General features: G+C 60.3%; 2 protein-coding genes across 4 annotated transcripts in view; one reads left to right on the forward strand and one right to left on the reverse strand.

Annotated features, from left to right (window-relative positions):
* Positions 1 to 5,034: 5,034 nt before the first annotated feature.
* SLC5A10 (solute carrier family 5 member 10) overlaps positions 5,035 to 24,139 on the forward strand; it is a 56,996-nt gene continuing 37,891 nt past the window's right edge. For 2 of the 3 annotated variants that reach the window (XM_069483233.1, XM_069483236.1), the window contains exons 1-9: positions 5,035 to 5,145; positions 9,734 to 9,805; positions 10,177 to 10,281; positions 10,635 to 10,694; positions 11,501 to 11,605; positions 14,091 to 14,196; positions 14,465 to 14,545; positions 15,887 to 16,092; positions 20,035 to 20,170. In XM_069483233.1, coding sequence (XP_069339334.1) covers positions 5,035 to 5,145; positions 9,734 to 9,805; positions 10,177 to 10,281; positions 10,635 to 10,694; positions 11,501 to 11,605; positions 14,091 to 14,196; positions 14,465 to 14,545; positions 15,887 to 16,092; positions 20,035 to 20,170 — 982 coding nt within the window. The remainder of the gene's footprint in view (positions 5,146 to 9,733; positions 9,806 to 10,176; positions 10,282 to 10,634; positions 10,695 to 11,500; positions 11,606 to 14,090; positions 14,197 to 14,464; positions 14,546 to 15,886; positions 16,093 to 20,034; positions 20,171 to 24,139) is intronic. The other variant, XM_069483235.1, reaches the window with a different exon arrangement.
* The window catches only part of FAM83G (family with sequence similarity 83 member G), a 29,274-nt gene continuing 21,162 nt past the window's right edge, over positions 16,028 to 24,139 (reverse strand). Inside the window, exons 3-5 of the mRNA XM_069483232.1 lie at positions 22,652 to 22,776; positions 20,720 to 21,941; positions 16,028 to 16,628 (exon numbers count right to left, since the gene is read on the reverse strand). Coding sequence (XP_069339333.1) covers positions 16,239 to 16,628; positions 20,720 to 21,941; positions 22,652 to 22,776 — 1,737 coding nt within the window. The 3' untranslated portion in view covers positions 16,028 to 16,238. The remainder of the gene's footprint in view (positions 16,629 to 20,719; positions 21,942 to 22,651; positions 22,777 to 24,139) is intronic.

The following is a 24,139-nucleotide window of genomic DNA, read 5'->3' on the forward strand; positions in this document are numbered from 1 at the left end:
GCTTGGGTGAAGCTAGGACCCTTCGCACCCACACAGAGTCAGGTCTGCTCTGTGTTAGTGCTGGAGGGAGGTGACGGAGCACGGGAGGACACCTGGCGGGAGCCCCAGGCACTGCGGGAGGCGGAGCTGCTCTTCTGTGTGGGGCCCCGGGAAGAGTCCAGAGAGTGGGGAGAAGGCCCTGGGCCGGGAGGATGGAGTCCCTGGGGCGGCCGCGGGGACCATCCGGGCTCCGGTGTGCTGGGAGCGTCCAGCGCAGAGGACGCCTACTTCCCCTCCCGGAGGCAGCCATGGAGACCAACTTTCCCAGGTGCTGTGGGATTTGCTTCCGTCCGAGAAGCCCAGACTGCTGTCTCTGCTTAGTGACCATAGATAATGGGGGAGGTGAACCCAAAAGTTCTAAACAGGAAAAAGGCTAATAATTTCCTATGCTGATTGTGATGTCTTTACCTGACATACTTGGGTTAGAGCAATGCTCTCGGGGTGTCAAGGACCCCGGATGTCGCTGGGGGGCACGAGTGGATGGATACCCACCAGTTCAGCCACTGAGTGCCAGAGCGTTAGTCCTTTGGCTCGTAGCTTACTACCTCCAAGGGCCCCGCTGTGACCAACAAGCCCGAGTCAGAATGCAGCTTCCGCCTCCCAGGCAGCGCGCTTTGCCATCGTCTCAAGCATCTCCCGCCTGAAGGCCCGCCAGCCCCTGGGCGTGGGTGGACGGCAGGCCGGGGAGTGCTGGGCTGTCCGCGCGGCCTGACTTGGCTCGCGTCAGCCTGACTCACACCTGAGCTTTGAGGGGCTGACCTGCCTGCACAGCCTTTGGGTGGTGATATCTGTGCCTACAAGTTTCAGGTTGTCTGTGATCACTAATAATGGAAGCTGCATGTATGTGTTAAGCACCACTGCATGCCAGGCATTGTCCTGGCCCTTTACCTCACTGTCCCACATTGTCACAGCTTCTCTATTTGATGTGCAAAGAAACACCAGAGAGGTGAAATGCTCTTCCCGCTGGTCAGTGTCAAGATTTGGACACAGGTCTGTGGTCCCAGAGCTGATCCCCTCCTTTGACACCACACCTCAACTGCACATGCCAGGTGGTGGTGCTCCTGCGTGTGCATGAAAGTGAGACACAGTATTATGTGAAACATTAATAATGCACATTGATGTGAGGGCCTGATCAGAGTTGAAATCTGCATTCACATGGCACATTAACTGCTGCTAACTTAGGACCGTGCAGGCTTAAAATAAGCTCTCCCTTGGTGCCCTGTGAGCGTGGTTTTCTTTATTTTAGGGAACTCTTTAGGATAGCCCAAGTTTTCTTTTTACTTCAAAAAATAATAAGCTGGCAGATACCAGCAAAAATGGTTGAGTCAGGGATTCCAAAAGTCTGTCGCCCCCACAAAAGCAGAGAATAAACTGGCAAAAACTGTCAGAATCGACTGTTGGGGTGGCACTCTGGGAATTAATTAAAAGTTTACACCAGGCTGGGCGCAGTGGCTCATGCCTGTAATCCTGGCACTCTGGGAGGCTGAGGCGGGTGGATTGTTTGAGCTCAGGAGTTCAAGACCAGCCTGAGCAAGAGTGAGACCCCATCTCTACTAAAAAAAAATAAAAAGAAATTATCTGGACAACTAAAAATATATAGAAAAAATTAATCCAGGCATGGTGGGGCATGCCTGTAGTCCCAGCTACTCGGGAGGCTGAGGCAGAAGGATCGCTTGAGCCCAGGAGTTTGAGGTTGCTGTGAGCTAGGCTGATGCCACAGCACTCTAGCCCGGGCAACAGAGTAAGACTCTGTCTCAAAAAAGTTTACACCGACCAAGTTAAATGCTTACTCAAGGAAAAAAACAGCTGAATCCCAGTTAGAGCTTTGTGGCATGTTAACTCACCCTGGCATATTGCCTACTGCTCGGCTCCATGGCAGCCTTGCAGACGACAGCCCCATTCCTGGTGTGCATTCCTAGTACCAACCAGAGCAGAATGGGCCTTGTTCTCAAAGAATTATGGTGGCTTGCTTGGACCTGTTTGGTGGCTCCTTGAAGGATTGGCTCAAAGGACTTGCCTGTATTTTGTCTAACTTAGAATTTCCCAGAGTAGAGCAGGACAATTGTTGGAAAAGTTTAAAGGCAAAAGTATTAGCCATTGCCTTTTGGGGCAAACAATAAAACCAAAACACTTGGGAGGAAAGACTGGAGAATGAGTTGCTTTAGAAAGAAAGGGCTTTGGAAAGCTCCAACCCATTCCTAGAAATCTAGAAGACCACATGACTGCACATTGAATGCATGCTCAGAAAAGACCGAGAAAGCCCTCAGCTCTCATTTCTGGCTGTCAGGCCTGACACAAGCAAGAAGTGAGGGCTAAGGCAGAGTTGTGAACTGTGGACTGGGAGATTTTTTTTTTTTTTTCTTCCTTTTTCAGTTTCAGGCTCTTAAGAAAGTCTCTGACCACTCAGCTAACTGAACAGAGAATTCAGCTGTGACACATGACAAAGAATAAAGACTTTACAAAATCAGTTCAGAAGGGCACTACACAAACATAAACAGCTACAAGCAGCAACAAACCCCAGGGAGCAGGGAGAGTCTGATATCCAGACTTCTCACATTATAATATTAAAAATATCTAATTCTCAACAAAACAGTCTGAGGCATATACTACGGTTAAATTTCAACTCATGTTGAAATTTAATTGCCATTGTAACTATTTTGGCAGGTGGGACTTCTGGGAGGTGTTTAGGCCATGAGGACTCCACCCTCATGGTGGGACTGGTGACATTATAAAAGGGTGAGTTCGATCCCCTCTTGCCCTCTCACCTTCTTGCCTTCTGCCATGTGAGGATGCAGCAAGAAGACGTTCTCCAGATGCCAGCACCTTGACCTTGGACTTCCCAACCTCCAGAACTGTGAGCCAATAAACTTCTGTTTATTATAAGTTACCCAGTCTGTGGCGTTCTGTTACAGCAGCACAAAACAGACTAAGAGCGTGTAAACAAACAAGAAGCTAGGACATATACACAGGAAAAAAAGAAATTGCTAGAAACTGGTCCTTGAGGAAGACCAGACATTGGATATACTAGACAAAGACTTTAAATCCCCTATATTCAATACATTCAAAGAGCCAAAGGAAACCATGAGAATTATGTCTCAGCAAATAGAGAATATCAGTAAAGAAAAATAACAGGCTGGGCACAGTGGCTCACGCCTATAATCCTCAGCTCCCCTGGTTTACTGAGTTGAGCCTCGGTCACAATTCTGAGGCATTTAAGAGAGAAAATAAACTCATAGATGCTCCCTCCCCGCCCAAGATACAAATGGGCCCCACCGACCCCCGCACACCCATTCCTTGTCCGGGAGGTGGTGCGCACGCGTGTGGGGACCTCCTCTCGGGAGGGTGGCAGCTTAGAGAAGTGTGGACAGATGGCTTCTCAGCTAAGCGCGTCTCCGTCTTCCTGGAAGGGTTGGGCCTCCGGTGTGATCGTGCTGGGTCGGGCGAGCTGGGAATGAGGGTGTGATTGGGCTTTGGGGGGCACTTCTCCCCCGTGGCCGTGGCCAGGCTCGTGGCACATGTGGGAGGTATTTCTCCCTCTGTGTCCTCTGCTGCTGGCCTCCCCTGTCCCCATCCTTCCGAGCAGAACCAGCATCACTACTTCTTTCCCTAAGACTTTGCTCAGAAGTGGGCAGTTACCTGTAAATGGTTTATTTCCTTCTGAGACCCAGCCAAGGAGAAGGGACCAAATGCTGTTGGCTCAACTACTTCACCCTAATGAGACAGGTGGGCTCAATCCGGGCAGTGTCCGGCTGGGCCCTCTGGCCGGTGCACAGCGACCTTTTGATTTACATTTTGAGCCATCACTTGGGAAGCGAACACCATGTGAGGTTGGGGGGAGGCAGGGGTGGGTGGCAGGGCGGGCGGCGGGCTGAGCCTGCCTGGGGTTTACTATCAGCAGCGACTTCGCCGCTTCCCTCCTCTGCCCGGCCCTGCGTGTGGGGGGTTAATCTTCACTCCCAGGGTTACCCAGTAACAGGCCCCGCTGGGCTCGCAGTGGCAGCTGCACACTCATTAACACTTCTGGAAGGGCTGCGTGTCTGGGTAAACTCCAAATGCTTTGCAAAGTCACCAGCCGTGTCAACGAGCGAGGCATGAGACCGCTGGCCAGCCGGCTGCGTGCACTGGTTGCATTAGTGAGTGAGCATCGGGGCAGGATGGAATCCAAATGAAACCAGAGCCGTCACTGTCACCACGGTGGGGACACCGGGGCCCGATCTGCAGCCGAATCCAGCTCTGCCCCTTCCATGACTGTGATGACAGATGGCTCAGCCTCTGGGCCTCGTTTTCCCCCCTGTTTCCTTGGCTGGGACGAGACATCGCCTGCTGTGCGGCTTGGCTGTGTTGAGCACGAAACGGGATCGTGCACAGAACAACCAAGCGTGGTCCTCAGTGTTTGACAGACGCTGGTCCCTCCGTGGTCCCAGGCAGAACTGCGGGGTAATGGGTGGTTGAGCTGAGGGCTCAGGACTGTTCCACTGTCTAGGAAAAGAGAGCAGCGATGTCGGCAACAGGACTTTATTGTCTGACGGGGGGACATTTCTGAGACAGGGCTGTCATGGCTGGAAGCCAACCACAATGACAGAGTCCCCATCACAAGTCCCTCCCAGCCTGCTCACAGCCCGACAGCGGCTGGCGGGCAAGGCTGCCGTCTCGCAGGGTCCCCAGAGGTGAGGCGGCCACCCCGCACACTGTGCTTCCTGTACAAACTAGACAGACGTCAAGCCACCCACTGGGCAGCTCAGCCCTTTCTTTCCGGGTCCGTTGGGGTCTCCTTTGGATCCCCTAAACTCCGTTTATTTCCTCAGTGCCTCTGAGGGGCGGAGGCGAGCCCGCAGGGGAGGAGAGCAGCCACCCTGCCCACGGCCACGCCGTCGGCTGGAGCTGCCACCGGCTCGCTCGGTTTAATGATCAATTAATTCCTTGCCGGGAAGCCCTTTCCAACCTGGTTTGCCCCTCAGTCCCTCCGCTCAGAGCTGGCACCGCCGCGGGCCGGCCATGGCCAACAACTCCACCGGCGACCTCCACGCTCCCGGGCCGCAGCTGAGTGTGGCTGACATCGGTGTCATCACCGTGTATTTTGCCCTGAACGTGGCCGTGGGCATATGGGTGAGGGGGCCTGTGGCAGGGGCCACCTGGGCTCTTGGGGCGGTTGCCTAGGGTGGGAACTGGGTCTGGCACGTCCCTGCGGCGTCAGTATCAGTCTCACCTGGCGGCCCACTGCCCACTCTGGTCCTCCTCCCAGCCTGGGGTGGATTTGCTCGGAGACCTTGACCAAGCCCCTTTCTCTCTTTGGGCAGCGGCTTGTCCATCGGCAAAGTGAGGAGGAGGAAGGTCTTTCTGGCCGGCAACTGGGCTTTTGTGCCGCTGAACAGCCGGGGCCCTGGGTGCAGCCGTCGCCCTCCCGGTCTCATTGTACACAGTGTCATGCGTGTCCCGGGCTGAAGGTCGGGCGGAACAGCAGAATCCCAGGGTTCCCGGGCTGCACCCCAGGGCCCCTGGATCGTAGTCCGGGGGCAGGAAGGGCCCTGAGGGGCCTGGGGGTCTGTATTTTCAACAAGCTCCCGGGGACAGGGGCTGTCCCACAGCCCAGCCTCGTTCCCAAGCCAGTTCTCTCCCCCGAGGCAAGAGGGAGAAGTGACTTGACCCCACCCAGGAGTCCAGGGGGCGGTGGGGCCCCCGTCATGCGGGCACCGCCCTGGGGCGAGCCCAGCCCGGGCCAGAAGCAGCCGCCGAGGCCGGGCCCTGCACAGGGGGCGGCTCCTCTTCAGTCTCTCCCGGCCGCGACCTCGGGGCTTTCCTGATGGGAAGGTCAGCGCCACACGTTCCACTTCGCCCGCTGCGAGCTCGGGGCTCGGGGAACTCGGGCTTCGCCTGCTCGGCCCCCGGGTGCCCGGCTGGTGACCCTGAGCCCTGACGTTCTCCTGGGGAGAATGAAGACCCGTGTCTGCCTTCGGCAGACCCTGCCCTAAGGCTGAGGGCCTGGAGATCGGTCATGTCCCCTCAGCATGCTGGGCCTCGGTGATGTGTAAGACGGAGATACCACGGATCCCGCAGGGTGAGCTCTGCTATGACAGGGGCCCGCATGGGACGGGACCCTGCCACTGCCACCGCTGCTACAGTAGGGGTTAGTAGCAGTGGTGGTGGTGGTAGGCATGGCAGTGGCCGTGGTACTGAGGTGATCGTAGTAGCGGCGGTTGCATTGGCAGAAGCAGCAGTAATTGAAATTGTGTAATTATTAAATCACAAGTAGCCTAGTGCTGGCCATCGGCAAAGGCATGCCGTAGTCCTGGCTCTGACTACTTAGGGCAAGTGACTTGACCTTTGTGGCATCAGTGTCCTCAGGCACACACTGTGGGCGTCCATTCGGTCCACTGTCAGGACTGCTCCAAGGAACAAGGGGCCAATGATGTGAAAATCCGTTACAAACGGTAACATTAGTGCTCCCGTGGGAGCCGGTGGCTGGGGACGCAGATGACGGGCCCAGATACAGCGGAGCAGGCGAGGGCGGAGCCGGGCAAGACCTGAAGGGGGAAGAGGCGGGGAGTGTAGCTTGCCGGGCAGCGTGGGCGGGGGGCTAGTTGCAAGCGCACATCTAGGAAAGATGTTCTCAGCCCCCGAGGCCAGTCTCTTTGCCGCTCAGTGCCTCGGGCCATTGGCCCTTGCTACAGGGAGCCACCTCTCACAGTCCGGGCCCTGTTGGCAGGCTGGTGCCCCAGGTGGCAGGGCTGTAGGAGTCTGCTCTGTCCCTCCAAGCAGGCCAGGCTGGCCCAGCTGTGTGCAGCTGGCGGAGAGCAGCCAGCACATTCAGGAAAGATTAGGGCCACTTGGGGGCAGCGCCAGAGCCACATCTAGCAGGGACCACAGCAGGCGTTCACGGCCCAGAGGTGGACAGAGTGAGTTGGGCAGGTGCGGCCCTGCAAAGATGCTTGATGGAGGGCTGGGAGTGCCCAGGGAAGAGCCTTTAAGGAGCAAATGTTCCTGGAGGAGGGAACTTTGAGCTGAGCGTTTGCATTCATTAAGGTATCTGTTAACAAGTGATAGAAAACCGCCTCCAAGTGAGGTCTAACAGTGAAGGACGTGTAATAGTCCATAATGAAAAATCCACCAATAGGGAAGGCTTCAGGTGCAGTATGATCCAGGGGTTTATAGTAGTGACAAGGCTTCACCGTGGGTCTCTCAGCCTCCACCCATGTCTGGCTTTGTCCCAAGCCCTGTTCCCCTCATGTCCTGAGGCAAGGTGACCAGCTAGTAGTTCAAATCCTGGCTCTGCCACTTACTAGCCAGGTACCCTTTCATCTCTGAGAGCCTTGGTTTCCCCATTGGTAACATGGTACCTACCTAGGCCTTTTGTGAAGATTAGAAACCTCATACAGGTGGAGCAGTTGGAACCATCTCCCGCACAGGAGGCACTCAGTGAACATTAACTAGGACATGTGGCCACCAGCAGCCCCCAGAGCCCAGCTTCCTTGTTCACCTCCCAGGAGACCATGCAGCGATCCCAGCTGCACTCTGTACCCACTTAAGTCAGTGACTGTCCCTGAACCAGGCACAATAGCGAAGGAGTGTGATGGGCTCTGTAGCTTAGGTGTCTCAGGGTCCCTGAACTGGAGATTGGGTTGGGACCACCTGAGCCAGTTGCTGGGAAATACGAGGGTCCTTAGGAAGGGAAAGCGATGAAAGGAGGCAAATGGCAGTGCCCACTACAGCCTTGAGAGATGAGAAATGTTAGGGAAAATCATGGGCTATGATTGGAGCTGCTCCGGAGTTGTGCAGTGCACAGCCTACACATCTGGATGCGGCCATCCTGGTGAAGACTGTGAGTCTTCAGACTATGCTTAATTCAGTACAACAAGATCACAGTGCACAAAGAGAAAGTGGTGGCAGCTGGGGCTGGAGAGAAACAGACAGGGGCCACATCAAAAGCTTTGAAGCTGGGCACAGTGGCGCACACCTGTAGTCACAGGTACTCTGGAGCCAAGGTGGGAGGATTGCTTGAGCCCAGGAGTTTGAGACCAGCCTAGGCAACAAAGCGAGACCCGTCTCCAACAATAAAAATAAATAAGTAAATAAGCTTTGAGCAGTGGGTCCGTACCGCAAGGCTTAACCATCCTGAGTACGAGGCAGAGCAAGTGAGGTTAGGAAGAATGAGACCTGCTTATTGACTGACATTTTGTGATCCGCCCTTGCACATGTTCTGAAAAAGAAATGTAAAATATATATCTGAATACATCTCCCATGCCCCTCTTTTCAAATTTCTCCTGTTTTTGATTGCGTATCTTTTCCATTTCTCCCATCCAGACAGTGCTTGAAAAATCCCCGTAATCCCTCACCCTCTCTGAGCACTCACCAGGTCCCAGGCACCATGGATTAGCTCATTAAAGCTCAAGGAACCCTACGAGGGAAGGACTTCTTGGGCCCACACTGCAAGTGGGGAGACTTAGGCATTGTTGAGTGACTTGTCCGGGGTCGCACGGCCTCACAGGAACCAGGGTTTTACTCCAGACATTCTGATTGTCGGTTTTTCATTCCATATACACGGAGGACAAAATTCTCTACTCCCCACAAACAAAAGGCCTTCAGGAACAGTCGGGTGACGCTTGCTGAAATGTGTCAGAAATAGAAATATTAGAAGTAAGAAATCAAGGCCAAAGGGGTCTCAGATTCCTTGGTTCGAAGTCCTCATGAAGAACAACAAAGGCAATGATGGCTCAGCTGCTCCCTGTGGAATGATCTCCTGGAGTTCCAAGCCTGGACTTGGCCTTCAGGGCCCACGGAAACTCCCTCGAGGCTGTTTGGAGGGTCAGGAGAGGGAGCAGCTGCCTGTCTGTCTGTGTCCTTTCCTCCCCTAGGCCGAGAGGCTCCCCCAGGGGTGTCCGAGGCCCCACCTGCACCCCTGTCTTAGCTCTTGCCAGGCGAGGCTTGGGCAACGCTCCGAGTATACCGGCAAGAGAGGAAAGGCTGCAGGAGCGACCGCTGGTGCCACGGGCCAGGGTGGCCGGCCAGGGAGGGGGAGCTGACCGCCCCTGTTCTTTATTTTGTTTAATTGAGGTAAAGTTCACATAACATAAAGTTCACCATTTTAACCATTTTAAAATGCACAACTCATGGCATTTAGTAAATTTACAATGTTGCACACCCATTACCTCTAGCTAGCCAAGAGGAAACCCGTCCCCGTTAGCAGTCACCCCCCACCCCTTCTCTCCCCAGGCCCTGGACACCACTCATCTTCCTCCGTCTCTCTGCATTTGCGCGCTGTGGACGCTGCACACCCATGGGGTCAGACAGCATGTGGCTTTCTGTGTCTGGCCTCTTCGCTCAGCACGGTGTTTTGAAGCTGCCTCCAATTTGCAGCGGTGTCGGAACGTCGTTCCTTTTGATGGCTGGATAATATGCCCTTGTATGGACAGACCACACTTTGTTTATTCATTCGTCGGTTGGTGGAAATCTAGGTCGTTCCACTTCCGCCCATTATGAATAATGCTGTTCCGAGCATTCCCGTGCAAGGTTTCGTGTGGACATGCGTGTTCAGTCCTTTTGGACATACACCTGCAGTAGGACTGCCGGGTCACGTGGTGATTCTATGCCTACCTTTTGGGGGAGCCACCGGGCTGTTGCCAGGGATGGAAAGCCCACTCAGCATCCCCGCCAGCCACGCACAGGCTCCAAGTCCCGCCTCTTCCTTCTGTCTCCGCAGTCCTCTTGTCGGGCGAGCAGGAACACAGTGAGTGGCTACTTCCTGGCAGGCCGGGACATGACGTGGTGGCCGGTGAGTGCACTCTGACTTCTCACACCAGTCTTTTATCTGGAGGGCCACGTCTGACCTCAGATCAGCCAGCACCTGCATCCCTGGGTCACTGTGTGTCTTCCTCTTCCAAGGTCGCTGCCCAGACGGGCTCAGTGGGGCAGACCCCGGGCTAGGAGGGAGCCGGGGCGCAGGCCAGGCTGCTAGGAACTGCAAGAGGCAGGGGCTTTGGGGTCTGAAACCTACGTCTGCTCCTTAGCTGTGTGGCTGGCCACGGGTGCCCGTGCCCCGGGCTTCTCATCTGTGAAGTGGGGAGCGGGGCCCACTTAGGTTCCTGGGGATGAAGATTTTGTCCGGCACGGGGTGGGGCTGATGCGGTTCCCTCTGTCCTGCAGATCGGAGCATCCCTTTTTGCCAGCAGCGAGGGCTCTGGCCTCTTCATCGGATTGGCGGGCTCGGGCGCGGCTGGAGGCCTGGCTGTAGCAGGCTTCGAGTGGAATGTGAGCCAGGGCACCGGCAGGCTGTGGGAGGGCTGGGGCCAGGGCACGGCCACCTTGACCGGCCCTGGATGGGGCAGCTCCCAGGAACTGCTGTCAGCCGATGTCCGGGCGGGCTCTGTGCAGTGATGTTCCTGGGCAAGTCGGGTCCTCAGGACACCAGAGCTGGCAGGGAGCTGTTGGTGGCCCAGGCCGTTAGTCTGCAGAGGCCCAGACAGGGGACAGGGCCGCCCAGGTTCTCCTGGCAAGTCAGGTGCGGGGGAGCTGGGCCTCCCGCCTGCTCATCCCAGCCACGTTCGCCTTGCCTGGCTTGTGCGAGCTGTGCCCATGGTCTTCCCCTGCCTCTGTCCCTGCAGGCCACCTACGTGTTGCTGGCGCTGGCGTGGGTCTTCGTGCCCATCTACATCTCCTCGGAGGTGAGTCTGCTCCTGGGACCTCTAGCCAGGGCCTGGGCCTTGGTCCAATTCGGTGGTGGCGTTGGGCAGGAACCCCTGGCCTCACGTCGCAAGTTAGTGAACTCACGGCTGAGTTTGCTGTGAGTCCGACAGACGTTCCTATCAACCCATGAAGGCAGCTCCCTGTGGACTTCAGCCTGGTGCCTTGTTGGCTGGTTTGCACTGTCCTGCATGCTGCATCTTGGGCGCGATGCTTCAGCCACTCAGGCACACAAGCACACCTGGCTGCACACCTGGGCTGGCACACCTGGGCAGCATACCTGGGTGGCACACCTGGGTGGCACACTTGGGTGGCACACCTGGGCAGCATACCTGGGCGGCACACCTGGCCAGGATACCAGGGTGGCACACCTGGCTGCACCATTCTTGACTCTGCCCACTCCTCAGTCCAGTAGGTTCCACTTCCTCGATCTGCCTCAGCCTGTCCCCTGCTCTGCCCCTCACAACCACGTCCCCATCCAGCCTCATCATAGCTTATCTGGATTTGTCATAACAGTCTCTAAACTTGTACCCTATGCCCAGCCGCGGCCCCTCCAGTCCCTTCCTCATCTCAGCCCTGAGGAACCATCTCAGCATGCCACTGCCCTGCCCGAAACCCTCAGGACACAGTGGGAGCTCAGCCTGGAGCTCCAGGCCTGGGGCTGGGGCTGGAAGCAACCAGGGGCCTGGGCCCTGTCCCTGGGGGCCCACGGCTACTTTACCCACCAGGGAGAGGCAGAGTGCCTGGGACGGGCCCTGCCCTGAATGTTGGGCCTGTGCCTCTCCAGATCGTCACTTTGCCCGAGTACATTCAGAAGCGCTACGGAGGCCAGCGGATTCGCGTGTACCTGTCTGTCCTGTCCCTGCTGATGTCTGTCTTCACCAAGATATCGGTGAGCTGCCCCACAGCTCCCAGCCAGCAGAGCCCGGAAACACCCCTGATCTGGGGCCCCTCAAACAGACCTGACATCCTCACATCCTTCCCTGCCCTGTTTAACAGCTGGGGAAACTGAGGTCCAATGAAGGACACTGGCTTGCCCAGGGTCACACAGGGCGCCTGGGGTGCAGGCTCGGCAGCTGGCCCCGTCAGTAGCAGAAGGCGGCCAAGTGCTTTGCCCCAGGTCCTAGACGTGGGGGAGTTAGAGCGGTCCTCAGGGTGAGGGGTCAGTGCTGGAGCCGCCACCGAGGTGTGCGGGACTTCCCACTAGGGGGCGCCAACGCCCTGCAGTCCCTGCCAGTCCCAGGGCGGGTGAGCTCCATCTTCCGCCTTCCTTGGGGGCCTGGAGCAGGTGAAATGACCTGCGCCTCGGTGGCCCCAGTGGCCCTTATCTGCTGCGCAGGGAAGGTTGGGGGGGGTCGCTGACACAGCCAACTCTCCTCTGGGCCTCCCTCCGTGGTGCCTGGCACATCCGTGGGAGCACAAAGAGGCGGCATGTGGGGTAGAAGAGGCAGAGGTGAGTGAGGTCAGTGAGGTGGCAGGGTCACGCCACGGGGCACCTTCGCTTCTCCTATTTTCCAGAGGTTAAGTGACTGGCCCAGAGCCCCAAAGCGATAGAGCTGGACCTCCGGTCCCTGCTCCGTGGTTCAGGGTGGTGATTCTCCGTCCCCTGCCATTGTGGGTCCTCCCTGCAGGCCAGTGCCCCGTCTGAGGGGTGGCAGCAGGCAGCCCTGTGTCTCTCTCTGGGGACAGGGGTCAGATGTGCAGACACAGGAGGTGCTCCTGGGGCTCAGCCCGTTGAGGTCAGGGGCGCTGGGTGTGTGCACTTCAAACCGCTCCACTCCCAGCCCGCAGCCATTCGGGAAGTCCCATTTTAAGCACGCTCCGAGTATGAGAGAGCAGCTCTGCCGCAGTGATGTCAGAGGATGAGACCGAGGGTCAAAGAACCCTGTGCCGTGGCTCAGCCTCACCTCCCTCACCAGCCCCACCGGACCTCCTCACTGCCCTCCCTCCTCTCCTCTCAGTCCCCTCCAGTCCACTCTCCAGGAGGTTCCAGAGAGCGCGAACATGCAAACCTGACCACATCACACCCCTGCTCACAGCCCCCAGCGCCCCTTGGCCACCTCGACCTCTCACAGTCAGAACTCCCTGGTCTCATCCCTCACGGCAGGCCAGGAGTTGAAATGTGGCGGCCCCAAAGCCAACCTGGTGCCCAGGCCTGGCTGGTGAGAATGCCTCAGTCCCCACTGCTCTCTATTACCTCACCCCAGCCCCTCCTCACGCTGCTACCCAGCTGGTCCCAGAAGTGTCTGACTCAGTGACCCCTAGAGCCTAGGCTCCTGACCGGACCCCCCAGACACACCTCCCACCCCCCACCTCTGCCCTTGGCATTTGCCCCGTCCCCCATCAGTATCCCGGTCTCCATTAGGGCCCAACTCAAATGCCACCCTGGTGAGCCCCGTCACGTCCCCTGCTGGGGTCCATGCCCGTCCGTCCTGTTTGTCCATCCACCTCCTACTGCAGTGGGAGCCCCTGGCGGGTCAGGCCAGGTCTCAAGTTATTTCCGTATCTTGGCTCCCAGGGAGGCCGGGGAGGCCTCGCTCCTGGCGTGGTAGAAATTTCCTATGAGCAGGCTGGGGACAGGAGGGCCCGGTGGGGTAGCGGTGGGGTGGGTGGGACGCAGGGAACGTGGCAAAGGAGGGAGGAGTTTCGGTCTGAGTTCCTGAGGGTGGTGGCCTCTATGCAAACGGCGAGGTTTGGGGGCATAGGACACAAGGGACGATCTGAGAGGAGCTCACACAGCAAACTCGCAGTGTCAGGCCAGGGCCCACCCCCGCCTCTCTGCTGCCCCACGGAGGCTGGGAGAGGAGGGTTCCATGGAGCAAGGTGGCCTGGCGGGGAGGGTGGGGGCCCAGGTGAGGGGCAGCTGGAGCACTAGGCCAGCCCCGACCTCCTTCTGCCGCGGACATGCCCTAGAGTGGACAGTTCCCCCGGACTGGGACATGGAGTGAGGCGCCTTGTGCACGTAGGGAACCTGGGGTTCCAACCTGTGCGGAGCCCAGCAGACCAGCCCCCGCTGCACCCCACGGCCCACACCTCCCCCTCAGCCTAGCCCCCTCCCCTGTGCTGGGCTCTTGCCCCCTGCCAGCTCCTTGTCAAGGTGCCTTTACACCCCTGGGCAGGGCCAGATCCAGTGACAACGCTGCTCTCGGGTGGGCAATGGCCAGTCTGCACTTTATTAGAACAGTAACATCCCCTGTCCATCCGGCTTGTCCCTCCTCCCCCACAACAGCCCCCCGTGGTGCAGGCAGGCGGGGTGTGGGTCTCCCCTCCTCATCCACAGGGCACCGCAGTCCAGAGGCCCTTGACCGAGGTCACACGGCGAGTGAGTGGCTTGCTGGACCGCTGGGTCGTCCCCACAAGACTGTCTCCCTCCACAGCTGGACCTGTATGCCGGGGCTCTCTTTGTGCACATCTGCCTGGGCTGGAACTTCTACCTCTCCACCATCCTCACGCTCGTCATCACGGCCCTGTACACCATCGCAGGTACGCCGCCTCCGCCCCATGGGGCAGCCAGGGACGGGTGCAGGAGGCAGAGGGCCACCCCCTCCTACAGGCCCAGGGGAGCAGCCTGCAAAGTGGCTGGCTGGAGCCAGCAGGGATTTGGAGCCCGGCTGAGGCTCAGCTCACCTGCCTACGAGGGCAGGGGCCGTGCATGTGGAACGGCCACCTCGGAGGGGCTCTGGAAGTTCCTTCCTGTGTCTGTCCTCCCTGGGGCCAGGTCCCCCTCCAGCAAGCGTGTTTCCACCCGCAGGGGGCCTGGCCACTGTGATCTACACGGACGCCCTGCAGACGCTCATCATGGTGGTGGGGGCCGTCATCCTGGCGGTCAGAGGTGAGGGCTGACTGCGGGCTGCAGCTGCAGTGGGGCTGTCCCAGCAGCAAGCCCTCTGGGGACTGGTGCTGCCCACCCCCGCTGCCCAGCTGTCACCAGCTCTAGGCCGGCTCTGGGTCTGGCAAGGAGCTGACTCAGGAACACTGGGCTGGTCCAGTGAGGTGGGGCCACAGGCAGGTGTGTAGACACGTGATTAGGAGGCCACAAAACTGCCTGGCCATCTCCTCCAATTGTTTAACATCATGTACAAAATCCCAAGAGGTGATGTCACCTCCTCCTAGACAAAGGTGTTCAGCAGTGGGGAGAGAAGAGAGCTCAGACAGATTAGCAATATTAGTCTGGAACAGATAGGAAGCTCGTGGGGCTGCCCTGGAAGGTAGTGAGCTCCCTGTCCCTGGAAGTATGCAAGCAGAGCCAGGACAACCCCACAGAGAGTGAACAAAGACCTTCAAATACTCCTCCAGACTCAGACTGGGAACCTGTGTGGTGTTTGTTTGCTCTGAGCCCCACAAGGATCCTAGGTATGAACACAGCCCCTGCCTTGGGGCAGGGTGGGGGAGGCAGGCAGCAGGCTTCTTCCCCTTCCACGTCCTCCAAGACGGCTGGGGACGGGGATGGGGCCTGCGGTGGAGACAGGGGTTTTCCCACCTCCAGGCTTCCCCCTCTCAGAACAGGGGCCCCTGTGTCCCTGAGCCACTGCATGAGAGGGACCCAGGCAACCAGGCCCAGTCTGGACAGGAGGGGAGTGACCACAGGCACGGCAAAAGCCACGAACGGGCCAGGGCTCGGCCACACGGGGCCCTGACCCCGAGGTAGACGGGAACAGTGAGGGGCAAATGTGGCCTGGACTTAAGAGGACAGAGCCCTGGCCTGACCCCTCCCGATGGGCTGTAATCGTGGCGAAGCCCCTGCCCCTCGCTGGACCTGTGGCTCCAGGGGAGGGGGGGTTGCAGCCATGCTTAGCTGTCTTTGGGCCCCAGGTCAGATACTCTAACACTTCAGATACCTCAGGAAGGTACTTAAACCCGAGAGAAAACACTTGTGCTGGCCCGAGGCCAGCAGTGCCCCTGCCCGGCTAACCAGACTCTGGGGTGCCCACGTGCAAAACGCTCATTTAATAGTGCTACTTTAAATACAAATAAAATTAAGTCACTGAGATTCACCTTTTTTTTTTTTAAAACCCGCTACCCTCCACACCTTTCCGAACACTGGGAAAGACGAGGTGGGAAAGACTCCAGTTTGGCGTGTCGGGAAGTTACGTGCGAGATGAGAGCAGTGGGAGCCCAGGGAGTCAGGTCCCTCAACCACAGAACTGTCCTTGTCCCACCCCGATCCCTCCAGCTTTCAACCGGATCGGTGGCTACGGGCAGCTGGAGGCAGCCTACGCCCAGGCCGTGCCCTCCAGGACCATCGCCAACACCACCTGCCACCTGCCGAGGGCAGACGCCATGCACATGTTCCGAGACCCCCACACAGGGGACCTGCCGTGGCCTGGGATGACCTTCGGCCTGACCATCATGGCCACCTGGTACTGGTGCACTGACCAGGTGAGTGCCAGCGTCACCTGCCCACCCCGGTTCCCGCCATCCCAGGCGGGCTCTGGGGGGCGCAGGCGGCCACCTGCTCTCCTGCGTCATGAGTCTGGGCTGGGGCAGAGGCCTGGCGGGGCGTGGCTCCAGGCTGGGACAGGCTGCTAGGGGTCCTTGCGGTCCTGGGGGGCCTGAGCCCTCCGTTTGGAATCGGATGAGGCCCACTGGCTGCCGCCCGTCTTGGCCTTCAGGTGCTTTGACTGAGACAGTTTGGAGTACGGGATTCCGAAGGGACGCTGATGCTCCTCAGTGGCCCGGCCATCAGGCAGGGGGTGGGCGTTTCGGGCCAGCCTTGGGCTTGCAGGGTCTGGCAGCACGCGGGGTGTCGGGCCAGCCTTGGCCTGCCAGTGGTTAGGGCCCACCACAGCTGGGCCTGCTTTCCTGGCAGAGCTCTGGGCGCCGTCAGCGGCAGGGCGGTACCGAGGGGCTCCCGGGAAGCCATCTTTACTCCTGGTCCCCGAGGCAGGGACCCTACAGTGGTGGAACTGCTGGCCCTGGGAGAGAGAGAAAGCAGAGTGAGACCCCGAGGCTGGCGGCAGGGAGGGCCGGCTCCACCCCTAGCACAGGACTGTCCCCAGGCACGCCGGAGCCGGGCACACCTGGGTTCGCCTCCTGGCTCTGCCATTCACCAGCTGGTTTCCTCGTCTGTCACATGGAGTAATTCTGCCTTTTGTGGCTGTCATAAGGCGAGTTCCTGCTGCTCTTGCGCACCCCCGCGCCCCAGCTGCCTCTATCTGTACCCAGGCTGGGTATGGGTGGGAAAAGCCTGCCTGGGGTGGTCGGGGGCAGTGCCGGGATTTCTGCTGAGTGCAGGGGGTGACTCAGGTCCTGTCCCCATCATGAGCCCTCCCAGGTGACCTCAGACAAGCCACTTGCACTCTCTGGGCAGAAGCAGTGCCCCAAAGGCCGTCCGGGAGCATGCGGCAGGGAAGGCCCGCGCAGCAGCAGGGCCTCGGCGGGCCCAGGCCCGACTGTCCGCCCCTCGGACCCACCCTGGGGCCCAGCCACGGGCTGAGGCAGCCAGGCCAGCTGGCCACGGCCTGCCGCTGTGGGATGGGTGATGACAGGGCTCACACGAGCCTGTCACACAAGGCCTTGCCTGTCAGTAGGCCCAGCCAGGCCAGAAACCGAGGCCCAGAGACGGAGCCGGATCCAAACCCAGAGTGGAGCGACTTGTCCCGGCTCTGGCCGGCTCTTCCTCTCCCCAGCAGCAGGGCCTCCATCAACAATGGACCAAAGACACTCCCTGGGTTCCAGCACTGAGAAGTGATTCCGGCTGGGAGGTGTCAGAAGCTTAGGGAGCCTGGGCCTCAGTTTCCCCACCTGTAACATGCGGCCCTCAAACAAGCCCCTCCCACTCTGGCACCTTCTACTCTGGAGAATCCACATCGGCCGTGCCTCCCGCGGGGCCCTTTCTGGGAACGAGTCTGCCCGGCTCCCATGGGAGGGCTGAGCGGGCGAGGGGCTGGCTACACGGGCACTGGATGCCCCTGCGGCTGTGCCCCTCTACCCTGGCCACCTCCCGTCTCCTCCCCACACGGTGCGGGCCTGGCCCGGCACGGGCAGCTCTGGGTGGAACGCCGTTCAGGAGATTTTCCCATGAAGGCCAAATGAGTCAGCACATGTCCCGGCCTGGGGTCAGGGCTGGATGGGCCTCAGTGCACAGATGAGGAGCCCAAGGCCCAGGGAGGGTCACACAGGGAGGCGGACGAGGGACGCTGCTGACCCCAGGTGGTCCAGAGCAGCAGCCGGCATCAGGCCCACGGCCAGGCGACCGCCTTTCCGCCCTGTCCTCCTCCCCTCCAGCCGGGTCTGCCTGGAGGCTGCGGGGCCTCGGTTCAGAGCCCCCAACTACCCTGGCGCTGGTCCTGCTCGAGGCTCCGCAGTCTGTGTGGCCCCCACTGGGAGTGGGGGCTTTTCAGGGCGCCTGGGGTCTGACTCCACTCGGGCGCCCGCGGGCTGGCCAGAGGGCGGCAGCAGCTCTGCTGAGACATGGGCGCTTTCCGTTTTCTTCTGTTTTAGACTTTTCACTGTCTTCCGGCTCATCCATGATGAGCAGGTGGCGCTTTTGTAATCAGGAACAAACAAGGCCACTAACAAATAAAGAGGCAGAGGGCCCCCCGCGCGGAGCCCTAGCCTGGGCTCCCGTCTGAGCTCTGCCGCTCCCTCAGTGTCCCCGTCTGCATGGAAGGCCACCTGGGGTCCTGCCAGCTCCTTTCACCTGCTGATGCCGCAGCTCCAGACGGGCGTCCTCCCTGTTAGCAACGGCAGCAGCCTCAGCTGTAACAGCGACCACAGCTTTTCGTGGTCGGCCGTGGCTGAGTCTGGTGGCCACACCCTAAAACTCACCGAGGACGGGAACTCACATCTGCTGAAGGCCCCTGACGAGCCGGGCACAAGCTCGGCCATCTGCACTGGGGGCCTCACTTAGTCTTTGCAGCAGCCCTGCGGGTCGGTGGTGTAACCCGTTTGCAGAGGAGGAGCCAGCAGTTGAGGAGGAGAAATGACCCAGCTCGCGGAGCAGGTGTGGGCCTGGCTGGGACTGAGAGGCACTAGGGGGCCCGCTGACATGGAGGGGAGGCCCCAGCCTGCTGCCTGACACTCGGGGTGGGGGGCCCTGCCCTGCTGGGTCGGGGGCCGCAGGCCTCAGGGTTCACGGAAACTGGGCCTCAGCTTCTCTGCCCTGCCGGGAGCACAGAATGGAGCACGGATGCCAGCGTCCCCGTCCGCGGCAGAACATGATGAGCAGGTGGCAGGGAAATGCTTCTCTCCCATGAGAACCCAGGCCAGGCTCCTGCAATCACAGGACAGTTGAGAGGAAGGGTCTAGACAGAACCTCTCATTGTCCAGATGGGGAAACTGAGGCCCAACTGGGGCGGGACTTGTCCCCAGTCACGGCAAGCTGGCAGAGAAGCAGGAAGGACATCAGCTTGCCCCACCCTCCCAAGGCTGCAGCCCACGGACACTCTTTGCCTGTGTAATTAAAGTTTCAGTGACAGCCGCGCCTTGGGGTAAGTGCTCAGAGCCACCGTTATGCTAGCATGCTTGGAGAAGAAGCTAAAATCACTGGCAATTCCCACTTCTGAGTCACAGGTGGTGATTTAAACTGTGGAACAGCAAAAGAAAGACACTATATATATTTCAGAGTTACGGTCATACAACTCTGTGAATGTATAAAGAACGCAGGAGTGTATACTATAAGTGGGTGCTGTACGGCCTGGGAATTATATCTCGACAAAGCCGTTTATAGGTTTACCCTTTTTTTTTTTTTAAAGTAGCATCACAGTATGAGAGCTGGGACGGATCTCAGACATCGTCAGTCCAAATCACCACTCCCTCCTCCCATTTTGCAGATCTGGAAACTGAGGCCCAGTTAGGATTTGTCTAAGTCCCAGAGGAGCTGGTGCCCTCGGGCAGCGTCCAGCCTCCCTCCACTGCCCAACTGCAGCTTCCCCGGATCCCAGCTCTGAAAGCCCCCATCTCTGCCAGCCGCACAAACACAGTGCACCCATGCCCGATCCTGGCACCACGAACGTGCCGGCCACTCTCATGAGGGTCCAGGAGACGAGGCTGGGGGCGCCGTGGCCCTGATACCGTCCCACCCAGGGTCTCCTCCAGCCTGGACGGCTGCCGGGGCGGGATCCACACTTCCCCACAGACAGGCGGGGACTGAGTCCCTGGGAAGGAGCCTACCTTTGCCCTCGCTGCTCGGCCCGCCGGGGACAGCGCCCCTGGAGGGATGCTGTCGGGTCCGGGGCCCCGAGTGTGGCTGTCTCGGGCAGGTCGGGCGCCAGGGGGACAGTGTTGTGTCTCACACCACCCCCTCGGGCCCACGGGGGACTAATCCTGACACGGGCAACCCGGAGGGCTGGAACTCACTCGTCTCTCACCCGCCCGCAGGTCATTGTGCAGCGGTCGCTGTCTGCCCGGGACCTGAACCACGCCAGGGCAGGCTCCATCCTCGCCAGCTACCTCAAGATGCTCCCCATGGGCCTGATCATCATGCCAGGCATGATCAGCCGGGTGCTGTTCCCAGGTAGGCCGGGCACTGGGTGCTGAGCCCAGGCCAGAGGGCGCCCAGGGTCTGGGGTAGTTGTCCTGCAAAGGTTGCCAGGAGGAGAGGCAAGGCATCCCACCCTGGTGGGGGCAGGAGGGAGAGTGGTCCCCAGGGCTACAATCAAAGGGGTCGACATGGAGAGGGCTTGGCACAAGGTCTGGACCAGTAACGCTTACTGCTGTGTGACCTCAAGGCTGTAAAGGAACGTCTCTGTGCCCCGTCGTTTCGTCGTCTATAAACTAGGGACCGTACCAGCTCCCTGGCAGGTGGCATCAAGATCCTGTGACAGGTGTTTGAGACCTATGGGTGGGGAAATGCGTATTTCCTTAGGCTGCCTGCTGGTCTCCTAGGCAGCGATGGTCTGCCACAGGGGCCTAGGTGGGCCCCCCCTGCCCGTTCATCAGTTTCCCCAACTGCAACACGAAAGCCACTGGTGCCAGGGATGTGGCAGCCCAGACGGCAGCCCCGAGCTCCCAGGCAGCGTGTAGGGAGGGACGCGCAGGGCCCCAGTGCGGGGCTCCGACCCACCTGTGCTTCCTTGTCCGAGGGGCGCTGGGCCTGCGTCCTCCTTGGCACATCCACCTCTTCTCTCCCCCGACCCTGGGCCCACGCAGAGCCCCCCAGGGGCCCGCCAAAGGTCCCTCGGGTGATGTGAGGGGCACTCAGCTGTCGGCGGGGCGGCTGGGCCGGGCCGTTGGCCACCTGCTCTGAGTGGCGCCTCTGGAGAGGGGCTGAGCGCTCCCTCACCTCGAAGTACTCGTCCGACACGGAGGAGGCCGCTGAGGGCCGCCGGGGGCCAGGGCCACGGCTGGAGCTGCCTGAGAGGCTGTCCTGGTCACTGAGGGTCACGTAGTCATCATCATCTTCCTCCTCCTCCCGGTCCAGCCCATTCGGGATCCCTGCCCCCAGGCCGTGGGGGTCATCCTGGGTCACTGACAGCTGCCGCTGGAGTGGGGTGTGGCCTGTCCCATTCTGGGGTGCCTCCGGCTCTGGGGTCTCCAGGGCCCAGCCAACACTGCCGTCATGATGGGCTAGCAGGTCTGCCACAGGGACCGTCCGGGGCTTGGGCACGGGGGGCAGTGGCTCAGGGTCCCCCTGGGGGAGGCCGTTCTGGGCTGGGGCGCCGTCTTGGAGGGCACTGGGCCCTGTGGGAGGGCGGAGCTCTGGGGAGGTGCCGCCGTCCTGGCTCTGCTTCCACAGCTGGTGCTGGGCGCTGGCCTGGGACGTGTCGCGGATCTTGATGCGGTTCATCTGACTGGGCTGGGGGTTCCAGATGTTGGGGTCGATGATGTTGATGTAGCCCAGGATGTCACTGCCCGGCTCGGGGTCAGGCTCCACCCACGTGGGCAGGTACTCAAACATGTTGGCCCTCTCCAGGTGGAGCAGCCCTGGGTGGATGGGTGGCAGGGGCTCGGGGAGGTCTCCCGGCCCCTCGGCCAGCACCGGGGGCCTCTTGGCCTCCTGCTTGTCAGAGGAGGTCTTGGCGATCTCATCGGCGCTCTTGGCCTTGACCAGCGCGTACTTGGGGTTGACGAGCTTCTTGGCCACGGTGCCTGCGGGCACCAGGGGCACCACGGAGGGCAGCACGATGGGGTCCGGCTCGGGCTCCTTCTCCATGGGGATGTCCTTGAGGCTGACGCTGTGCGACATGAGGTACAGCTCCTGGAACTGCCGGTCGAACATCTCCACCACCTGGCCGGACAGCACGGAGATCACGTTGCGGTCCGTCCTCGCGGCCGACCACGTGAAGCTGCAACAGAGGGAGGCGGTGCTGGTCAGGCACGGGGGACCTGCCTCCTGCCCCGGGCCCGGCCCCCAGCCCCCGGCCCCCGATCCCCCTGGCCGGCGTGTCTCAGGCATTGGCTGCAGGGCCCTGGCCCCGAGCAGTGAGCAGGGCAGAGGGCAGGGCACAGCCGTGGGCAGACCCGAGTCTGCGAGCTCAGGTGAGGCACTCGCACGGCGGCTCGGTGCTGCGCTCCTCTCAGACTCTATGGATAGGGGTCACCAGGGCAGCGTGAGATGGCCCAGTGCAGCCCTGGACACCGCAGGTCATCTAGCACAGGGTGACTAGTGCCACGTCAGCGTCTGCCGTTACTGGCCCCGAGTGTCTGCGGGCAGCCCTCGCCCCGCTGGCCCGTGTGGAGGTGCCCACAGCCGAGGACAGCTCTCAGAGTGATCGCCTTGTGGCCTCGGGAAGGCACAGCCTGGCTGGCCCACACCCCACCTCCAGGCTGGTGACACCTCCAGGATGGAACAGCAGTGTCTTCGGACAAACGCCCTCCTCTGCCTGTCTCCAGAGACAGACGGGCGGGCGGGTGTGCCCCGGCCCCACGCACACCTCAGCACTTTTGGGCCCAATGAACCGGAATAACGAGGGTGTCATGGTCGGGATTAAGGGCAGAAACCACCCGGGAACCAGAGGCGCCTCTGCCCCAAGCCCCCAGAAAGCCAGGGAGTCACCTGTAGGAGCCACACACGGCCCGGTCTCCATCCACAAACATGAACTTCTGGGCCAGGGCACCCTTGAACTTGGTCGCCGACCGCGTGAAGAACTCGGTTCCCCCGCTGCTCCGCACTCTGAGGTTCTGTGTTGGGGGCAGGAGACAGAATTACACGACCGCGGCACTGACTGCACTGCCCGGGGCTCGGGGGCTCTGGGGGCGCAGGTGGGAAGGAAGAGGCTGTGAGGCCTGGAGGAAGGGGGTGGCGTGGGCCTGGGGTAAGGAGGGACCCGGAGCTGGAGAGCAGCAGGGCCTGGTGACAAGGGGTATGGGGCACGATGGTCTGTGCTGTGGCCCCAGAGGTGTCTGGGCAACAGCACTGGGCTGGACGAGACTTGCCCGGCCACGCCAGGCTGGAAATGCGGCTGGGGGTGGTGGAGGCTGTGGCAAGGTCCTGAGTGGGAGGGTGACGTGCACACGTTTTATAACAGAAATGTCCCATGGATGGCTGGGGGGCTGTGCCGCTGGGGAACAGGGTAGGGAAGGGAGGCAGGAAGGGTGCCTGCCCTGAGGAACCCAGGCCTCACACTGACAAGTGCGTGGCCTTCCAGGACAAGTGGCCGCCTGGCCTCTCCCACGTGCGTCTCGACACCCAGCTCGTTGTCCCCGCTGAGCTCTGCTCTCTACGGCAGGGCTCACAGCAAACTCTCCTCCTTCCCCATGGCCAGGACCCTGCCTGGCACCCAGGACAGGTTCAGTAAATGGTCGGGTTTGGTTCCTCGCCCAGCTTGCACTGTCTGGCCCGGGAGCAGGCCAGGAAGGCTCTCGGAGACCACAGCAACGGGGACCAAGGACCAGAGAGAGGACAGGGCTCCCAGGCGCGAGCAGCACAGCTGGCCACCGAGCACCTCAGCTCCAAGGTCAGGTCACTGCTGCGGAAGGGACCTCTCCCCCCGTGTGGAGGCTCTGGCACTGCCGAGGGCCTGGCGTTGAGGGCTGGGGGTGTGCCCCCCCACTCTGGGGACGAGCACGCAGGAGAGGCCAGTGCTGGGCACGGCAGACCCCAGGAAGGGCAAGGCGAGCCCGGCTGAGACCCAGCTGCGGAGGGATGGTGGAGGGCATTCAAAGTAGAACCTCAGGTGGGAAGGAGACCTGGGGCTCCCCCGGTCCAACTGTCACCAGCACAGTGAGAAACGCGGGCCCCTGGGCGCCCCCCGAGTCTGACTCAAGAGGCCTGTGGTCAGCAGGGATCTTCAGTACTGACATAAGCCCCCGGGATTCTGACACCTGCTCAGGGCAGGAACCCGCTCAGTGGCATCCTGACTGGTCTGCTTGCACGCCTCCTGTGACGGCAGTCTCACTCCCTCTGGAGAGGCTCTGTGCCAGCTTTGAGCTCTCAGCAGTGACATGTTCTTTGTCAGACTGAGCTGTGACTTACCTGTGTGTCCCCTCGGCCACTCACTGGCCCCAGCTTGTAACTGCCCACTCATTCATCGAGCCCTGCGAG

Source organism: Eulemur rufifrons, chromosome 9, assembly GCF_041146395.1.
Source record: "Eulemur rufifrons isolate Redbay chromosome 9, OSU_ERuf_1, whole genome shotgun sequence".
NCBI classification, from domain to species: Eukaryota; Metazoa; Chordata; class Mammalia; order Primates; family Lemuridae; genus Eulemur; species Eulemur rufifrons.